The sequence below is a fragment of the Primulina huaijiensis genome, chromosome 18 (genome assembly GCF_012295235.1).
Source record: "Primulina huaijiensis isolate GDHJ02 chromosome 18, ASM1229523v2, whole genome shotgun sequence".
Taxonomy (NCBI): domain Eukaryota; kingdom Viridiplantae; phylum Streptophyta; class Magnoliopsida; order Lamiales; family Gesneriaceae; genus Primulina; species Primulina huaijiensis.
The window spans coordinates 6,480,537-6,502,061 of record NC_133323.1 but is presented as its reverse complement, the minus strand read 5'-3'; the positions used below and the strand labels follow the sequence as shown (position 1 = coordinate 6,502,061).

The following is a 21,525-nucleotide window of genomic DNA, read 5'->3' as shown; positions in this document are numbered from 1 at the left end:
TAGTTGATACATTATTTGATTTGATTGATAAATGATAGTTTATCTGATTTGATTCATAAAATTTGATATAAGATGATAAATTATTATTTTGTTTTTTGAATAATTAAAAAAATAGTAATAATATTATTTTATTAAATATAATAATTTAAATTCAATAATTTGATTGATGTAAAATAAATAATATGATAAAATAAATGTTGGATAATTAAATAATAATAAAAAGGCAATAATCATAGACAGAGTAACTCATCCTGATTGGTATAGCTGGAGATTCAACACTCACACGCCAAAGCTTTCTCGTGAAGCTTCAAATTTCTAAATTTTAAAATTTGAACTTTAAAAATATAATAATAATAATGCAAAATGTTTGACCATCACACTCGTATCAATTAATTAACAACAAAATGATATTAGTTTTTGAGTATGTATTTTATGGCACAGTTTCACTGATTTATATTTTTGAGATTGTGAATCCGATCTCACAAATTGATTTGTGAGACCGGTCGATTCCGGTCCTTAACAAAATAAAGATCGTATACTGAATAATAATCGATTAACGTTTCTTGATATGCTATATGAATATATATAAATTTTGTTATATTAAATACTTTTTAGTTATTTTAAATTTATGTAATATAATAATTTTTAAGATGGAAATAATGTGATTATTTAAAAGTTTAGATAGAGATTAGGAAAAAAAAAGTAATTTCAAATTATTGGGAAATAAAATGTGGTATGAGCAATTACTTAATTTTGGAAAAGAAACGAAGCCTACCAAGTGCTAACTACACACACAAGTCACCCGCCACCGATTCCTTCTTCTTGAATTAGGCGGGAAAACTTCAAAGCAAACTTAGAGGGAAATCTTCCCAATTTTCGAATCCACAAAAGATTGGCAACACTGTGCGTATATATATGTCTTCTCATTGTGTGAAGATATCAAGGTCTTCTTCTTAAGCGTTATCTGTTCGACAAAATTCTTCTGTGAGTGAGGATCTTGAATTTCTTGATAAACATGTATGTGATCAAGAGGGATGGGAGGCAGGAGGCTGTGCACTTTGACAAGATTACCGCTAGGCTGAAAAAGCTGAGTTATGGGCTGAGTAGCGAGCACTGTGACCCCGTTCTGGTTTCCCAGAAAGTATGCGCCGGGGTATATAAAGGTGTCACCACCAGCCAGCTTGATGAGTTGGCCGCCGAGACTGCGGCCGCCATGACTGCAAACCACCCTGATTATGCCTCCGTAAGTTCTCAATTTTTCGCGGCTCTTATAATTAATAGTGTTTGTTTGTTGCAGATTATAGTCTTTGATGAACTGTTTCATTTTCAGTTGCTTCACTTTGTTTGATTCTGTAATTACTGTGAAGTGATCCATTTCTGGTGATTCTTTTGTTTGTCTTGTTCAGCGTATTATTGACATCTACGTTTGTTATATGTTTCTTTGATGATTTTTGTTTAACAATTCATTCTCCCTCGATCTGGTTGCTGATTTAGATTTTCAGTTCTTTACAAATTATATAAACATACGCAGATCTGATGTGCAATGGATATCTTAAAATGGTTATGGAATTCTCTTCCACAATGAATAAATTTCTTAATTTTTGACTTTGATGTTTCTTTCCCATTATTCATATTTGCAAGTGTATGATTTATGCTCGTGTTTGAGAATTTGTGGGTTTTAGTTAGTTTTAAAATTTGACCGGCCAAAAGGTGAATAAGAGATTACCTCTAATGAACATGTGATTAGACTTTTGGAGTAACGAATTTTATTTGACCTTATCTAAACTGATGCAGTTGGCGGCAAGGATTGCTGTTTCTAATCTACACAAGAATACAAAGAAATCTTTCTCGGAGACGTAAGTGATTCGCACATGCATATACGTGCATTCACTATCACAAATTTGCTCGTGTCTATTTGATTCATTTCCTAATTTTACATTATAATTTATACCGCAGGATCAAAGATATGTACTATCATGTCAGTGAGAGATCAGGACTGAAGGCTCCTTTGATATCGGATGATGTTTATGGAATAATTATGAAGGTATCTCAGACTCTGTTTTTCTCATCTATTACTTTTTGAACCAACTTGCAGAATAAAAGTAGCATTTGTCTGTGGTGCTAGTTGACAACGGATTCATTAGGGAACAATATTTGGACGGCAATGTGTTAGGGTAATTCTGTTAATTTTATAAGCTGTTCGGTCATGCACTTGGTTTATGGTAACTTTGTGAATCAGCCAAATGGACAAGTTATAAAAATAAAATATTAATAAAAAACAAAGCCAATCACAACAAGACACTCAGAACTAGGTGCGATGTTTTTTATTGAAGGTTGCTGCTATTGACATATGTGTTCTAATATTATTTTGCTGATGCCGATGTGTTAACACTGCCTCATTTTCTCTTGACAGAGTGCTGCTCGCCTTGACAGCGAAATCATATATGACAGAGACTTTGACTATGATTATTTCGGTTTTAAAACCCTTGAAAGGTCTTACCTTTTAAAGATCCAAGGGAAGGTTGTTGAGAGACCTCAACACATGTTGATGAGGGTTGCTGTTGGGATCCACAAGGATGATGTAGATTCAGCTATAAAAACATATCATCTGTTGTCCCAGCGATGGTTTACTCATGCTTCTCCTACCCTTTTCAACGCTGGAACACCAAAGCCTCAAGTATGTTGAACATGAAGGCTGTAACTCTATTAACTTTTTGAAAGTTACATCATTTATTTGGGCGTGAAAATCCTATTTACTCGGTTTTATTTGGAATGATTTCTTATTATTTTTTGCAGCAATGCAATTCATCTTGGCAACTTACATGGTTTTTTCTCACAGTTGAGCAGCTGCTTCTTAATATGCATGAAAGATGATAGCATTGAGGGAATATATGATACTCTGAAGGAGTGTGCAATTATAAGCAAATCTGCTGGAGGAATTGGTGTGTCTGTGCATAATATTCGTGCTACTGGAAGTTACATACGTGGAACAAATGGTACATCCAATGGAATTGTTCCGATGCTTAGAGTGTTCAATGACACTGCTCGATATGTGGACCAGGGGGGTGGCAAAAGAAAAGGTTTGCCTCATGCCTAGTTTTTTGTTTCATTGGTAGAAAACTTGCATACATGTCATATATTGACGTCCTTTCACTATCTATGACAAAACAGGTGCTTTTGCTGTGTACCTGGAGCCATGGCATGCTGACATCTTTGAGTTTTTAGATTTGAGGAAAAACCATGGAAAGGTATGGCTTTAACTGTTGGGACTACATCATGACTGATTGAGATGCACGGGTGTTGTAATTTTTTTTGTTATTGTGCCCACAAAATTGTAATGGTTGTTAGTCCCTTTGCTTATGTCATCATGGTTTTCCATTTCCTACCTTTTCAGGAGGAGCATCGTGCCAGAGATCTATTTTATGCTCTTTGGGTGCCTGATCTATTTATGCAAAGAGTCCAATCTAATGGACAGTGGTCATTGTTTTGTCCAAATGAATCTCCTGGGTTGGCTGATTGTTGGGGTGAAGAATTTGAGGCCTTATACGCTCGATATGAGAGAGAGGTGAGCTGAACTGCTCTCTGACGATTTAATGAGAGTCCCTGATGGTCTTTGTTTAATGAACGGGGTTTGAAGTCTACCTTTTATTTTTGATGCAGGGCAAAGCCAAGAAGATTGTTCAAGCACATTCTCTTTGGTTTGAAATCTTGAAATCACAAATTGAAACAGGAACTCCTTATATGCTATATAAGGTGTCCTAGACTGTTATGTCACATCATTGTTTATAATTTATTTCATGCTTCTTTTGAATGAATTCATCCTGTTAACTGATATCCTGTTTTTCTTTTGTTGTCTAGGACACTTGCAATAGGAAAAGCAACCAACAAAACCTGGGGACCATAAAATCCTCTAACTTGTGTACTGAGATAATTGAGTACACAAGTCCAACAGAAACTGCTGTTTGTAATCTAGCATCAATTGCTCTGCCACGATATGTAGTGGAAAAGGTTGATATCTACAAAAAGCGTATGATTTTTGTAGATTCCTGCATTTGTTTTTCCTTTTGACTTGCCTATCTATTCATATTTTTTGTCGTAGGGTGTGCCATTGGAATCACAACCCTCAAAGCTTGTTGGCAGCATAGGCTCTAAAAACCGATATTTTGACTTTGATAAACTGGCTGAGGTGATTTAATTTATTCATGATTTTCAATGAAATTAGCGATATGGTTAATGCATGTAATCTGCTTAGAGATTTTGGTCTTCAACTCCCCTGATTTGATGTTTTTTCAGGTTACTGCTATAGTTACTGCTAACCTCAACAAGATAATTGATGTCAATTATTACCCTGTCGAAACTGCAAAACTGTCCAATTTCCGTCATAGGCCAATAGGAATTGGAGTACAAGGCCTTGCTGACACTTTTATCTTACTTGGAATGGCTTTTGATTCTCCAGAGGTATGCTGTTAAGCTTTCATGAATTATTATTTACTTTACTAAATTATTTAGGTTTATCACATCTAATCTCAACTACAGGCTCAACAGTTGAATAAGGACATATTTGAAACCATATACTACCATGCTTTGAAAACATCATGTGAACTAGCTGAAAGAGAAGGTCCTTATGAGACATATAATGGCTGTCCTGTAAGCAAGGTATACTTGGAAGAGTTTTTGCAACTTCATTCTTATCTGTTTGACATGTTATTAGTTTTCACTGTTGTCTTTCTATGAGAGCTCGGCCATCCCAGGTACCAGACAATTTGTTGATGACAAGATATTGAATTAGTAATGACAATAATAAATGATTTTGTTTGTACATTTAAACAAACATGTATACCCTTGTTGCTGTCTATCAAATTACTTCTGTATCTTTCAGGGAGTTCTCCAGCCCGACATGTGGGACGTGAAACCTTCAGATAGATGGGACTGGGATGCTCTTCGAGAAATGATAACAAAGAATGGAGTAAGAAATTCACTTCTTATTGCACCCATGCCCACTGCTTCAACTAGCCAGATTCTTGGGAACAACGAGTGCTTTGAGCCATATACTTCCAATATATACAGCCGCAGAGTTCTTAGGTTATTTTATTAAAACTCATTAATGTTAACCAAATCCAACATTTGTTAACATGGTTGTAATTTAAATCCTGTTGCTCTTTTTAGTGGTGAATTTGTTGTAGTGAACAAGCATCTTCTGCATGATTTGACGGAGTTGGGCCTTTGGACTTCTGCTCTTAAGAATAAGATAATTTATGAGGATGGTTCTGTTATGAGGATTCCTGAGATTCCTGAAGCACTTAAAGTGATTTACAAGTATGATTTTGAACTTTGGGAGCTTTATGTTATGTTCCTTCAAACATCCTATTTCCCATGCTAGTTCAACTTCCATTATTTCAGAACTGTTTGGGAGATTAAACAACGAATCTTGGTGGATATGGCTGTTGATCGTGGATGCTATATAGACCAAAGTCAGAGCCTAAATATCCACATGGACCAACCCAGCTTTGGAAAGCTTACTTCCTTGCACTTCCATGCTTGGTCGAGGGTAAGCAAAAAACAAATTTAGTGTTGTCTCATTCTATCCTTTTTATTCAAGGTTACCGAACACAATGCGCATTCTCTGCTTTTGGACTTTAAATATATTGCTTGTTTATCTTGGTTTGGTAGTTTTATCAGATTTATCATGTACTCGTACTTTTCCATGAAGGGTTTGAAGACAGGAATGTATTATCTAAGATCTCGTGCTGCAGCTGATGCTATCAAATTTACAGTTGACACTTCTCTGATAAAGGTTGAACTTTATCATGTGACCTCCTATATGACTGCGATTATACTTGAATATGATGTGATTTTATGATTAATTGCAGGATACCCCGAAGGTGGAAACTGAGGACGATAACTCGAAGATGGCACAAATGGTATGCTCTTTGACTAACCGAGAAGAGTGCATGGCCTGTGGAAGTTAAGAGCTTGAAAGTAAACTTTACTTTGGTGTTTGGTTCCTATGCTTTGGATGAATCAATATCTAGTTACGCTGGGGAGTGCTTTTGGCCAACAAGATGTCCTTCCGACACTTGTAATCCTCATGGTTCCCCAAAGATGGGTGAATGTCTGCTAATTTCTGAAGTTAAAATGATGTTTAGTGTAGCGTATACTTTGTAGTTTAGAAAAATATTCACAAAACAGGAAAAAGACTTGTATTAGTCATTTGATGAATCTGTGGTTTGTTAAATGGAACTAAGCGTGATTCTCACATGCTTGTTTCAGAATATCCATATATAGACTGTTTGTCATTGGCCCGTCGATACAAATCTCCCTACAACATCTCTATAGTTAAACTGTAGTGTTAATGTGCAGAGGTTCAATTGTTGGTATTGTGTTTGTAGTGTCTCGCAACTCCGACCTGCCTATTCAACGTGTGTGGGAAATTTTAGTTACATGTCTGTTGGTAACCGTGAAGTTGTTTAGCTTAAGTATCTGTTATATGAGCAAAGATAGAGCGTTAACGAACTTTATATGATGTATATCTGGGATGGTGTTATTTGTGGTAATTAAAAAAAAGCACTAGACTTGATCCATGTACACTGTATTTTTATGCTTTCCTGAGTCAGGTGCGATTCTAGATGTATTGGTGATGTATACCTGTGAAGATACAGCAATCGTGTGATTTGATTTTTGTTTTCTAGAACCGTCAAGTCGATGGATAAATACAAATGGACAAATTTTACGGTTGATAGGGTGTTTGGTGTGTTTGAAAGATTAATTCCGTAATTGTTCTACCATAAATCCACTTGTATGTCTTCATGGGAATGTGAGAGAAATATATTTTAGTTCTCATATTTTTCTACCAAAACATTTTTGATCTCTACATATTTTCTTTAAAAATTATAACAAAAATAATCCCCGTTGTTAATTTTATTTTTAAATATAACAATATGAAATCCAAAGAAAGGTTAATTGTTTATAAAACACAAAAACTCTTGTGAGACAATCTCACGGATCAATTTCGTTTCGAATCTCTTATTTGGGTCAGCCATGAAAAAATGTTATTTTTTATGTTAAGAGTATTACTTTTTATTGTGAATATCGATAGGATTGACTCGTCTCACAGATAAAGATTCGTGAGACCGTTTCACAAGAGACCTACTCTTTATAAAATTGTATTATTTTTTTTTTTGAAAAGAATAAAATTTTATATGAAATTGGTCAATAAATTTTTTCTTTAACTATTCCCTCCATCTCAATTATACATGGTCTTCATTTTTTTTGACTTCCCAAATATATGATCCAAGTATCTATAATTAGTAATATTCTTTTCATACGACGGGACCGCGGGAGTCATTGGTTCAAATCCAATAACACGGTAGTTCCGTTTTTCTTTTAATGGGAGTTGATTTCTTAATTTTTTTTCTCTATAAAATAAAATGGATTGGACCTGATCACTGCGATCTCTTTTGTGAGGACCAACCTCATCATCTCGACCCCGTAAGTTTTGAAAAACGTATAATTATTTTTTGAAAAATTTAAGTAAAGATAAAGTAAAATTCGTTTGTAATATTTTTTAATCGATTATCTTAATTTATGTAAAAAAATAAATAAATTTATATACGTGAGACGAAATTAATATCTGAAAAAGAAAAACAGGGCTGGTGAAGAATAAAGACAGCCAGAGCAAGCTGGGTCTTGCGCAGGTGAAAGCGTAGATGTGATATTAATACTCTTCCAATCAATGACTCTTCGACTTGTGGAATCTTCTTGAATTTGGTATAAATTGAATCTTCTTCAATTTGTACAAATTTGATTTTTTTTTTAAAAAAACATATAAATACAAATTTGATTTGGTTGAGTTGTGACTTGCTTATTCATTTGAATCCTTCTTCATTTACTTTTAGAGGGATTTATCGTAGCAAACTTGGATTGTAAAAATAAAACTCCGTGTTATTTTGACACACACATGAATGTAATGATGTATTTAGATCGAAAGATTTGATTCAGAGGAAAAAATTTTGATTTATTTTAAATGAAACTTATCTTGAATGTATCTGTTACGATTACTATAGGAAATGCTTAACTTTATATGAAAACGAATTGAAATTAATTTCAATTTTGACCATCCAAACATGTCATGGAATTTGAAATAATTATGAACGATTTTGTTGTAAAATTTATAACCATCCTATTAATAATAATAATAATAATAATAACAACAAAAGTATATAATCAAACTATTTCATTATTTATTTATTTTTTCAATCCCAGGTCATTTTGAGTATTTTGGAGAACTGAATGTACAATTTAAATAAATTTTGGGTGTGATTGACCGTGGTCAACGATGACTTACATTTTCAATTCACGTGGATTCCGCATAAGGTTGTAAATTTTCGACCAACTAATTGGACATTTCAAACCTTTTTTTTTTTTTTTAAAATTCATTATTTCAAAATTTCAAGTCAATTTCTCGTTATTTTTCATAATTATAGTATGTCTCTCGTTTAAATATAATCAATTCAAATTGCAATATGTAATCATTTCAAATTGTTGTGTTATCCGTCATTATTTTTTTACAATTATGATATTACTCATATTTGAATATGAATCAAACTAATTATTAAAAAAAAAATTACAAGTATGCCATACGTATCAAAGGTCACTATTATTTTATGACAAAAACTTGCGTGAGACGGTCTCACGGGTCGTATTTTGTGAGACTAATATCTTATTTGGGTCATCCATGAAAAAGTATTACTTTTTATGCTAAGAATATTACTTTTTATTGTGAATATCGGTAAGATTGACCCGTCTCACAGATAAAGATTCGTAAGACCGTCTCACAAGAGACCTATTCTTATTTTATTATATTGTACAACTCAATCCACATGACGCGCTGCGCTTGACATTTTCTATTTTTTTAAAATGATTTGATGAATGAATTCAAATAACACTTATTTCGGGTATATTTGAAATCCATCATAATTATTATTTATATTGCACAACTCTAACACGTGGAAAATTGAAATTCACTTGATTTTTGTTCGTCTGATTAAATCAATAAATTTGAAATCAATAAATTTGAAATATTTATTTTGAAATTATCATTTCAAGCGTGAAATGAGTATCAAAGATGAGACTCAGCCGGTATGGTGGGTAGAAATTTTGGCACTCAAATTATGTCAAATCTGTTATAAAAGTAAGTAAATTAATAATTATAATAATGTAAAGTAATGCAAGTCAAAATTCAATACATTAAATGAATTACAAGGAGGATATATTAGATCATCGTATTAAGTTCAGATGGAAAATTATTTAATGTAACAAGTATGATACCACCACCACTGTGAATGTGTCCGTATATTAGATTTTAGGGATCTGAGTCGAACTTAAATTTTTTACATTAATATATGTTTCGAAACATATCAACATAATATTTATTTGTATAATTGGAACTAATAGTTTTTAATATATTTTTTTTTTATCATATTTATCGCAGTTCTATGGATTATCAAAACTCAAGGGAAACAAACTTTCTTCATTCATATTATATATTAATCATCTTCAATAATATTAACACTATTTTTGTCATTCAATTTATGAGTAGGTCTCTTGTGAGACGGTCACTGAGACCGTCTCACACAAGTTTTTGCCTCAATTTATATACAAGAGAAGCTCGAATAATCATTTAATATTTAATCAAGTTCTTCAACATTATTGTTATTATGATCTTTTTGTTCCATATCCGTGAATTAACCAATTTTCACTTCTCTTGTTATTTTATTGTTGGCACTGAAGTATTTATCAATATCTCCGATCTAACTCTGAGTTAATCCTTCTTCTCTTTGTTGGTTTTTTTTTTTCTAAATACCTAAATAGATGTTTTTGTATCATCCTAACTTTATCATAACCAAAAAGAAATTGATAATAATTTTCTCTATTATATAGATGATTATAAGTTATATAACTTGTAAATTTAGAAGGCATTTTAATTGATGTGTGTGTACATATATTTCAGTTGTATAAATTTTACATTCATTTCATTAAAAAAATCAGATAAATTGATAGCAGAAGTAACAAATTTGTAAAACATGCCCTAATCAATATATGAAACTTTTTATTTTTAAAATCAATTATTAATTGACTTATCGATACAAAAAAGAGAAAAATGAAAAAAATAGTTAATTTTTGGGGCCTAATCCAGAATGCAACGTAGACACATCGAAAATTTTCAATTGTACTACCACATAATCAAATTAAAGGAGACCATAAATAAATAAATTTATTTATATAACTAGATATCAATAGAAGTAAGAAAATTGAAGCTCTTTTATCTTAGAAACTGTTGTATAATATAAGAGTAAAGATTTTTTTTTTGGCATTTATTTGAAGATAATTAAATAAAATATTATTGACTGCAATAAATTGTTCATGCTAGGTAGAACAACCGAAAAGTGACACTTGAGCTGCTCTACAGTTTAAAAGATTTGAGTTACACAATTATCATCATCTATATCTTTTGGTAAAGTGACAAACATTTGGTCCTGCAATTAGAATCAGAACAAATGTCACGGGTTCAATTACCCTTATTGTAAAAAGTGCAATTATCGGGAGGGATATTATTGATGCAATAATTGTCTTTGCAGGATAGAGAAATCGAAACGTGAAGCTGAGCTGTTATACAATTTAAGATATCTGAGTTGCATAATTACCACAATCTATAGCTTATGGTAAAAAGACAAGTAAAAAGACAAGCGCTCATTCATACAAATATCATACTAATGTATTTAAAACATTTTTTGGACTCCCGTAAGATATGGGCCCTAAGGCGGTCGCCTCACGCGCCTTACCTCATGTACGAGCATGATTGTATATGATATAATGAAAATTATCTTGATCAACTCAGTATTTTTTGTTATTGTGATATCGATAATATCATATTCAAGATAAATTTAATAACAAAAACTTTAGTGAGACCATCTCACGGTTGTGAGACGGATATCCTCTGATCGTACTCGATCCATGAAAAATATTAGTTTTTATGTCTAAAATATTATTTTTCACTATAAAAATATCATTTTTGTTAGTTATGTTATGAAGAAATATTGAAATATATGCTAATTTGAGAAAGAATATTACTTTTTATAGTCATTAGTATTATTTTTTTTATTGCAAAAATATATATTTTTTTAATTACGTTATGAAAAAAATATATGTTGATTAGAGTGCAAAATATTACTTTTTATGTCAAAAGTATAAGGTGTAATATATGTAAATTTGAGTGACAAATACTTTTCACTAAACTTCATAAAACTAAACTCATCTACTTTCATGTTTCTCTGTTGAACCTCTACATCTTCTGAACTCCTCATTCCTTACTCAGAATTTCATATTCCCTGTCCTACTGAGTGTGCCAATTTTGTTGAGTTATGGGCATGTCAGGTGCAACATGCACCGATTTGTGTGAAAAACATAAAAATCTAACTTCTATGAAGTGAACTCTAAATCCAATCGTTAGCTCTAATCTCCTAAATTGATATGCCTTGAAACAAAATTATTAAAACTGGAAAATGATGAAATAAATCTCCAACATAATTATGAATTCACAAAACAATAGGAATTCACAAAATATTATAAATTATAATAAATTTGACTAAAGAGACTAGAATGAAGATGCTGAAAAACTAATTATCCTAATAAAATTCTATGAAAACTTAAAATATGAAGATTGAAATTTGCAGAGAATTTGCAAATTTGTCAGTTGAATGTGTGCGTTGTGTGTCTTGTGTTCCTGCCGATTCTTTCTTTTTCTTCGGACGTCTGGGACGGTTATCCCACTCTCCTCACCGCCCATGATATTTTCCACGATCTCGTCCATTATCGACACGCTACATGACTCATTCAAACCATTTTGAATCACTAATAGACTTATAATCTTCTTGTTATAATCCTCCAGTTTCTAGGCTTAGACCTAATTGATTTGGGTTTAAATTTATTTTTGCATGCAAAGAAATGGGCTCTCATCTCCCATGGTCCCCCTCCCAAAAGAATCTTAATTAGTATATAAAATGCCCTCCGATGTCTCTGTCTACATTACGGTCCGTGCGCGTAAGCTTGATCTTGTCAACTTTCTAGAATCTATATATATATATGTTTTCGACGTATAATACTATTTCTATATATACTCGATCCATGCAAATAATACCANCGGAACGTTACATGTGTGTATCCGAGAGAGAACAAACAATCCCAGAAATTTGTTGGAGTTTATGCCAATGGCTTCTAGAGTAAACAAAGAGCAAGAAATGTCAGTTATGGTGTCAGCTTTAACTCATGTGATTGCCGGCGATCACGCGGCTGTTGAAATGGGCGGCGGCGGCGGTGTTGGTGGCCGTCCTTCAATATCTGCATACAAAAGGGGACGTGAGAAGGAAAGTAGTAGTGATTATACCGATATTGATGATCGGTTTTCTCCTTTTTGCAGAGCAAATCCGATTAGAAGTTCAAATGCAACAGTCTTCTCAGGTTTAATCTTCTTAATTGTACCTTAAATGTTCATTTCCATAATGCATATTAGTGTGTGTGCATGAATATGGAAATCCACTACAAATCTTTCTATCAAAATATGGATGAACTTTGCAACTCTTACTGTCAAAAATTACGTTAAAATAAAAAGATTTGAGGGCCAGGCCGATCGAGACCCTTTAGTTTTTTCCAAATACAAGTTATACATAATAAACATTTATCTCGTTTTCGTATAACTGATAAGAATCTAAAGATCACACAATACTAAAATTTATAATCGTGGTGTGTGCCTGACAGCTAAATCGAACAAAACCAAGACTAATTTACAGGAACGTATACTTTCAAGATAGAGTATTATATAGGCGTCAAAGATCTCTTGGTCTAGTAGCAAGGGCGAGCCGCTAGACATATGTGATATTGAGTTTAAATCCCGCTTGTGTGATTAGTACTTACATTAAATAGAAAATTCCCCCATCCCGTTGTATCCAACAATACAAGAGTGTTAAGCTGTACGTATATGTATTACCATGCATGTTCTTAATTTATAACTTGATGATACAAACTACAGAAGCCACTCCAAGCACGATTAAAAGTACAAGTACTTCAGTAACATCAACAGCAGCGGCGACATATGAATACGAACGTCATCACCACAAAATCAGTACCAATGAACACTCATCCTCAAAACCAACCACAAGAAAGTATAGGGGTGTGAGGCAGAGACCTTGGGGAAAATGGGCTGCCGAAATAAGGGACCCTTACAAAGCCACAAGGGTCTGGCTAGGCACGTTCAACACGGCCGAGGATGCTGCTCAAGCCTACGACGAAGCAGCACTACAATTCCGTGGCAGCAAAGCGAAGATCAACTTCCCTGAAAATGTCAGGCTTATACATCAGCCTGATCAAAATCAAATGAATCTTTATTCGAAACAGGTTTTCGCAGTTTCGACTTATTCAGAGCCTGTTGTCCATAGCCAATCTCAGTTTGAAAGTTCGAGTTCAAGGTGTTCTTCGGGTATGGTGATTCCTGGTGATGATATACAAGGGCATGATTCTATGGCATCGAGTTCGGGTTACTCATCAGAGTTACCCCATTAGCTGAACCACCATTGGACGTTGAACGTGGAACCGAACGTAGCCGGAGCAGCGGTGGCAGCCATCTGAGTTCATGTGGATGATAAAAAAATTTCATAATATTTTGTTTTTTGTGGTTTTGTTTTTGTTATAGATTAGAAGTTGTTTCAACACGGCATTTGGTTGTTGTGCATGATTTTCTTTCTTGACAACAGAATGCCCGGCCCCAATTGATATTTTTTCCTTTTTTTTTTCTTTTTCCGTCCCCAATTGATTTGATTTCATATAAAATTTGAAAACTTTGGCAATATATATTTTGCAAATTTTCAAAATCAATAGTATTGGTTTGGTTCAAGTTTTTATCATAAATCGAATCAATCTGATTTTGCTCGCCCCTACTTGCGATAATGATATATTATTTGAAACAAACACTAACTCAAGTTTTTTTTTTCTTATAGTGCATCGACTAGTTGATGTTTGTTTCAAATAATGACAAAAACTTGTGTGAGACATGCAGTTTCACGGGTCGTATTTTGTGAGATTCGTGAGACCGTCTCACAAGAGACTTACTCTCAAATAATATGCCATTGTCGCAAGTAGGGACGAGCAAAATCAGATTGATTCGATTTATGATAAAAACTTGAACCAAATCAATACTATTGATTTTGAAAATTTGCAAACCAAACCATTAATAATTTAAAACAAAAGGATATTAAATTTAATTTGTGTTCAAATAAATTATTATTATTTCTAAAGGTAATTTAAAATTTTAAAGTAGCTATTAAAAATAGATAAAAATGATATTAAACAATTTAACATTATAATGCATGATAGTGACCTAAACAATTTCCTCTTAAAAAATCAGAATGAAGTAGTTTAGCTTTAAAAAATTCTCCATCATCATCTGCTATAGCACTTCAAAAAAGTGAGACTCTTATCTTCTACATCCATTCAGCTTCAATTTAAATAATCGAAAATCTAAAATTTATAAAAGTAACATCTATTGCCAATTTTTCATAATACCAATGATATGATAATAAAAATATCAAATAATCTCTATATATAATTAAAGATCTTATATAATTTTAAAATCGGTTGATTGGATTTTTTTTATCACAACTTTGAACCTGACAAGCACCAATTCCATAGCGAATTTAGGCGTTAATTTTGACATATTCGTACTTATTTGACATTTTTATCTCAGGTTTTGTGCTTAATTCATCTTATTTTTATTGTATGTAGGTTTGACTAAAATATGGAGAAAGCTCGAAAATAGAAAATAAAATCAAGCTTTGCGATGCCACGTTAGAATTAGCCTGGAAAACAAGGAACTATGATAAGATATGAGCCAAGGAAAATCTCAAAAAACAAGGCCTAGAATCTGTGCAAGGTCTGGAACGAAGTTTGAGCAAGCAATGCATCACACACAGCCTGACAATCAATACAATACAGAATAAGATGAAAAATTCTTTGATTCAAACTGTCGAGAAACTTCTCTAACGATCTTGGTAAGGAACAGTCGAGTAGTTTGACCGAAGTCCTTGTTGATCTGAATAAGTATTCTTTGAAGCGATGATTGATGAACAGTGAGAAAATATCATAGTGATAAATGCTCATAAGTCTTTTAAGAATGCAAGCTTTAATCATCTGTCTATTTGTTTTTAGCTCTTCTTGACATTCTCTATTTATATTATCTTTTGAATTTTTCCATTTAACGTTCGACTCTAGCCCATTAAATGAGTATTAATGCAAAAGCATTGTTGCAGTTGTCCTTTCTTGATTTATCATGCCTTTCAATTGATTAGCATATTGAAAATTACCAAATATGATAGAAAATGCCCACTGACAACATAAAGTAACTAGCTCTGCGAGTAGATTTTTGTGGAAAAAATTCCGATATTCTTACATCATGTTTGTTGGATATTCTGACATCCTGTTTGATGCGTAGGAGGCAGTCCAGTAACTTAGAATTACAAGATCGGTTGAATGGATTTTACTGAAGCATTAAGTACTTGTAATACAAAGCAAACGACAGCTTGATCTAATATAATAAATTATTGTTTGTCATTATCAAAACTAAGAGATCTATCATGCATTCACAGTCATTTTCTTAAAATTTGAATTTCCCTTAATATTTATTTTATTGTCGATTAATTAAATTGCATTATTTACTTTAGAATAATTTAGTTCATCTTGGCTAGTTAATTATTCACAATCTTCATTTTTTTGTTTAATCCACGTTAAATTAAATAATTTATATCATAATAACTTGATAATAATCTCTATGAAAACAAATTGAACTTCTTTCAACTACATTATCACTTTACGAATTTTCCACCGAAATCTTAGGCCAAATTTTTAACGCGATATTCAGAGATTAATTTAACACTAAGATCAGTTATTTATTCTTTGTTTCTTCTTGTGGTTGAGTTGCTCACATGATTTAGATTTCAGAAGTTCAGATCACTTTGTGTAAGCCGTGTTCGAACATCAAAAACTTCGTGTCACTTGATTTGGAGGTCGAGAGTACATTTCGTTGTAAACACAGATCCCATAAGAAAGAAAAAGAAACAGAATCAAAACAAAAAAAGTAACGAACAGCAAAGCTACAAATCGTCACATGCAATCAATTCAAATCGATTAAAAAAAAAACTCAGCCAAGAAAAGGCTAAGATTCATGACCAGGTGTGTTCACTTCATCTTTAGGTATTATGGTATCAGCAGCATACAAGTTTGCTAGTAAATGATAAGGTTGAGCACAACAAAGTACAAGCACAGAAGTTCGCTTGTTCCTCAGCAGTAACGCAAATCTTAATTGTAGCAATGAATGATTCAAGTATTAGATAGGACTTCAGAAAAAACCGTGAAATGTCAGGAGCCAAATAATTGGAACAAGCGACACCGTGTCGTTGCCCACTCATCAGAATGGCAAACAACGTTGTCTGCCACAGATTTCATTCAAACACAAATTTTGTTTCGAAAAAGGTTTTGTTCAATCAAACCCTTAGTGCAGCTTTGTGGACCATCATCTCCTTGTGAATTTGGTGACAACTCTTCTCTACAAGGTCGAGCAGCTTCTCCAAGTTCATAGACCAAGAATTCAGAATGTCATTGCTGTCCTTGGCTGCCTGGAAACAAACTACACCCATAGGTCTGTCTATCTTCGCCACCAATGCTTTCGAGACCACCATATCAGAGAGATGTTTCTCAGTCTCCTGTGATGATAAAGAGAAGAGTATATTCGCTTCAGCATATTCGTTATTACATTTAAGCAGATTCAATTTCCTCCTTTTTTTAAAAAAAAAAATAAGACATTTATACACAAACAACTCAATTTCCTAGTGCATGGCTTTTTTCTTGCTAGTGAGACAATAAGCCGAACAGAAAGCGGTATTGGCTCGTGACATCTTATGTTTTGGTCAAAAGTAACCAGATTTTCTAGCAGTAATTTCTTGAAACTCAAAAAAGTGAAACAAAAATTCAGGAGAACTCCGAACGTAATCAAAGAATCATTTCAGAGAAAAAAAATACTAATATCAGTTAACAAACACAGAAGGGGTTGAAGAGCATAATTAGCAGTTCTATGAAGAATAATGGCATATACCTGTATGTTAAGACATAATAGATCTGAAAGTCTCTTCAAAGTTATCCGTGAGTAATATTTTGCTACGACAAGGATGTTCTGCATGAAAATCATGTAACGTAGATAGATGAAATGTAATCATATATAGATCTTAATTGCTGATAACCAGAATAATGTAATATATGATCAGAATATGCAATGAAGATTAATTACAGAGTACACTAAAAAACCAGGGTATTGGAGCATTACATGTTCTATTACTCTGAGTTTAAGATCTTCAGCTGCCTTTTCTCCCAAATAACCACCAAGCATGTTCTTTTCATTCTCAAATTCATCTTTGAAGGTGTTCCACAAAGATGTCCATTGAATAACCTCCATGGTAACTAGCTGTTTCAACATCGACCTAATGGCACAGCGAAGACAAGTATTGATGAAATTGAGGACAATACTGTGTAAAGAACAGGAAACAGCAAGGCACAACCACAACTATATTTAAAAAACCAACTTGAAATGAGGGATCTCTGAAAGATTCTTATCCTCCAGAGTTGCATTAAGAAGGCTAGACTGCATCGGATCATGAGGCGACAAGACCAAAAACCAGCATATTTTTCTCAACACCTGCATGAAAGATGGCCAAAGTGGCAAAGACAAAATCAGCAGAAACAAGGGATGATAAGAAGCAAGAATATAAGTGAAGAAAAGATGAACTCATAATACACCTTATTTCAAGCAATTACAAGGTTCATTATTACAAGGTTCATCACAGAACCAAGCAATAAAGGCCTTACCGGTGTCCACTGCACAGCGTCTTCTTTCACAGATGGAATCTCATATATTGACTTGTAACATCGGCATATTTCCAGGTAATCATTGCTATGTGAATAATACCTACACCATATGGAAGTTAATTAAACATTTTGAGCATGGGGCATGCCCATCTTGATGTCAGAAATTTATCAGATAAATATTTAAGAACAAAAGGTTAAATAGCAAGAGTAAACTCTATGGTATTCAAAGTCGACAAAACTATGATCTTCAATTGTCGAACAGTAGAAAATGTTTGACGGAGTATGCATTCTTAAAGACCAAACAAACAATTTCATGCACCAGGAATCACCCTGAATGAAAAGAAAATAAGAACTTACTGCTGAAAGTTAAGAGGAAACAATGGTAAAGCCTAAACATATCTAGTTTTGTGCCTTACTAGTTACCTCACAAAATATTCTTATGTTTTGCCTGCGTATGAACATGTTCAATAGTTTGGTAGGAGTTATGGTTTAAATTGTAGAAAATATAACAATAAAAACTAAAACGGTGTGTACCGAATCATTAATTGGTAGTATATCCGCTTCAACTCCAACAGCGATGGAACATCAGCAGGAGCCTCTTCAACAATATTATCACCTTCTTTAGGCTTCTTCTTTTCTTTAGAAATATCAGCTTCAAAAACTCTAGGACTTATCTTTCTTGAAAGTATTTGTGCACGTACGTAATCCTGGCGATCTAAACACAAGCGAACCTATGAATTTGGACAAGAAATCACAACATCCGATAAGCTAAAGTCCAGTACTTCAGAAACTATCAAGAAATAAAACTACAAAAACGGAGTAACCACATACTTGCTCAAGAATGAAAGCTATTTTTTCTGTTTTTGCCATTGCGCCAAAGGTTTCCACCTGTAGATTATATCCATAAGCAATTAACAGATAGGATGATCAGATATGCCTTGTAAATTAAACGTCTATTGGCTCAACGCAATTGTCGAGCAAACCTTAAGACAATTTTTCCAAAAACATACTTGAATACCATTAAACACGATAACTAAGGACCAGAGGTTCAACCATATCTTTTTTTTTTGAAAAGAAACTAGATATTATTAATAAATAAAGTTTTACAATACTAGCGGATGAGTAATCCGCAAGAGGAAAAGTAACACAAAGTAGAAAATACTAGCCTACTAACTTCAAGAGGTTCAACCATATCAAAGCATCAAATAATTAATACATGGAGTCAATGAAATAGAGAATTTGTTTAAGCAGTGTACTTCAGCACAATTCGAGACAAAAGGAATAATATGACTCGTGTATCACAACTAAAACGTCAATAAAGAGGATTATCATTCACTAACCGCAATTTCTTGCATCAAATCTGCAGCTTCTGATACAAGTCCTTGTTCTTCCTTAAGTTTTGCAAGTTTCTTAATCAACCGAGCCCTCTCAATCTCAACATATATCTGTCAGGTATAATATAAATTTGATTTTACCAAAACAAAAACAGATGTCTTCTAATAAACGAAAAGACGAGATAGTATGAGAGTGGATCACCTTTCCAGCAGATACAATATTAAGTGTCTTTATAAGTTCTATTTTAGTATCAAGATCTGGAGTCTGGTCAATATATTGCATCGATTGTTGGACCATGGCTTGTACGGCCTACATAATAACACCAAAAAAACCCATTATGCAACTCCAGAGGATATGCAACAATAATTGCTAAAAAAATTCAGATATGAGGTGACGAGACAAGTGAGCCATCACCGCAAGACACAACACAGATGGTCATGTATTTACAGAAACTTTTTACATGTTCCAATCAGTGGATCTGTCAACAAGCACATTATAGCTCAACAATGTTTTTCAATGTGATAGTTCCATACAGATAATGATATATTCAAGTTCAAACATCTATATGTGAAACTTGGTGGGGCACAAACAAGTATACGATGTCTAGTAAGTGATTTGATCTAGATAAAAAAGAGTGACTATTAGTAAGTACCCATCGAATCTCTCTCATGGTTCAACAACAAGAGTTAGAACAATCAGGGGATGGCTACACTCGCTCTTTGGAATGCTTCATGGTCAAAATGGAGATAGAGTAGGAGGTACAACATCACAGGCGCTAAGGAGCATCATAATTTACTTCAGGTTTTCAGTATTATCATGTTTACGAGTTTCAACGGACCAAACAGAATCACCAGAGAGGCACAGCCTCTCAGTCAGCTTGATCATCCAAGTTTTAAACATTATCCAACCCTCTCTCCTGAGTGATTGTGGTACAACTTACTTAATTGCATTGCTATAGTAAACTTTGTCAAGTTCTCACCCATATATAACTGTTAACGTAGTCTGGGCAGTTTCTTATATTTGCTAACCAACTATGATGGATTGGAGAAAAAATGGTGGTCATACAGCTTAAGAAAGAATGGAAGAATCATTTTGTAGAGTAAATTTTCAAAACATCATCAACTTGCAAATTTTTAGCGCTTGTTCTTTTCGATTTCCCATCTAAGGAATATACTTTATCCAGCAGAATGACCCTCATAATGAATCAAACTCAATTCATAATTCTTATTCGACCAACAATCAGAAAACAAACTACAATATCATAACTTGAAATCCAGATACACTATCCGCCCATACCAACCCAAAATCAGTATCAAACCAACTTTTGTTGAGCAAAAAACAACAATACAAACCCAAAAAATTGCAAGAAAAATTAAACTGCCAGAACTAAAATTAAAATGAAGACAAAAACTAAAGTCCAAAAACTGAAAAAGCACCCACTTTCAGCAATTAAATAACATCAATTTAAAAAACCCTAATCTAGTACCATTCACAACGAAAAACAAGAGGGACAAATATTAGACCTGTTTCAACTGTCCACGGCGCTTGGAGATAAGAACAATCTGTTCATTGAGCGTCTTCCACGCGCCGGCTTCAAAGCAGAGCTGCAGAATATCAGTGACGGCCTTACGAGTGCCTGCCACATCACCTGCTTGCCTCATCTGCTTTTCGACATTCAAAAACAACTCAATTTGCGCTTCCAAATTCCCCCCTCCATTTTCCTGCAAAATAAAAGTGAAAAATCTTAAAAATCACAGAACGAGATCTGAACGATGGACAAAAAAGGCGTAATTGAGAATCGAAGAAGAGGATTCGCTAACCATTTCGATCGATTAGATTCCAGTAACTGATTATTTTGTTGAGATCGAAAAATAAAACCCTAGACAAGAAGAATATAAGGGGTAGAAACGGCAGAAATGGAACCCGAAAACAAGCTCGGAATGGGGGAAACCTCGAGAATAAGTAGAGAATAAACTTGACATTGACCCCCATAAAAACGGTAAATTACAACAATGCCTCCTAGGTTTGGTAAATAAGATTAGATTTTTTAGCCATTTTACGATAATCATAAACTCAATTTTATATTCAGTTTTTATGTTATAAAATTATATTTTTCACTTTTTGATACACAAATTTTTTTTGAATTCATTCATTATTTCATATTTTATCTCATTTTCTCTTTTAATTTAATTTTATTTCCGTTTTCCATTTTATTTCTTCTATTACAGC

General features: G+C 33.3%; 3 protein-coding genes across 3 annotated transcripts; 2 read left to right on the top strand and 1 right to left on the bottom strand.

The window, feature by feature from the left end:
- The first annotated feature begins 749 nt into the window (after nucleotides 1-749).
- LOC140964721 (ribonucleoside-diphosphate reductase large subunit) lies at nucleotides 750-6,296 on the top strand. Its single transcript, XM_073424616.1, has 17 exons — nucleotides 750-1,243; nucleotides 1,795-1,856; nucleotides 1,957-2,044; nucleotides 2,414-2,677; nucleotides 2,840-3,080; nucleotides 3,172-3,248; nucleotides 3,395-3,565; nucleotides 3,661-3,753; nucleotides 3,859-4,008; nucleotides 4,100-4,186; nucleotides 4,294-4,458; nucleotides 4,537-4,656; nucleotides 4,880-5,082; nucleotides 5,167-5,316; nucleotides 5,401-5,548; nucleotides 5,711-5,794; nucleotides 5,871-6,296. The coding sequence occupies exons 1-17, from the start codon at nucleotides 1,016-1,018 to the stop codon at nucleotides 5,967-5,969; spliced, it is 2,430 nt and encodes an 809-aa protein (XP_073280717.1). The 5' UTR covers nucleotides 750-1,015; the 3' UTR covers nucleotides 5,970-6,296.
- A 5,909-nt stretch (nucleotides 6,297-12,205) lies between these two features.
- LOC140965287 (ethylene-responsive transcription factor ABR1-like) lies at nucleotides 12,206-13,827 on the top strand. Its single transcript, XM_073425454.1, has 2 exons — nucleotides 12,206-12,516; nucleotides 13,085-13,827. The coding sequence occupies exons 1-2, from the start codon at nucleotides 12,261-12,263 to the stop codon at nucleotides 13,612-13,614; spliced, it is 786 nt and encodes a 261-aa protein (XP_073281555.1). The 5' UTR covers nucleotides 12,206-12,260; the 3' UTR covers nucleotides 13,615-13,827.
- Nucleotides 13,828-16,193: 2,366 nt separating this feature from the next.
- Nucleotides 16,194-21,272, bottom strand: LOC140964758 (26S proteasome non-ATPase regulatory subunit 12 homolog A-like). Its single transcript, XM_073424688.1, has 11 exons — nucleotides 21,117-21,272; nucleotides 20,820-21,017; nucleotides 19,498-19,605; nucleotides 19,302-19,406; nucleotides 18,793-18,849; nucleotides 18,496-18,692; nucleotides 17,962-18,061; nucleotides 17,679-17,791; nucleotides 17,423-17,576; nucleotides 17,195-17,272; nucleotides 16,194-16,805 (listed from the first exon to the last, which is right to left on the bottom strand). Exons 1-11 carry the CDS (start codon nucleotides 21,117-21,119, stop codon nucleotides 16,587-16,589), a joined length of 1,332 nt encoding a protein of 443 aa, XP_073280789.1. The 5' UTR covers nucleotides 21,120-21,272; the 3' UTR covers nucleotides 16,194-16,586.
- Between the last annotated feature and the right edge of the window lie 253 nt (nucleotides 21,273-21,525).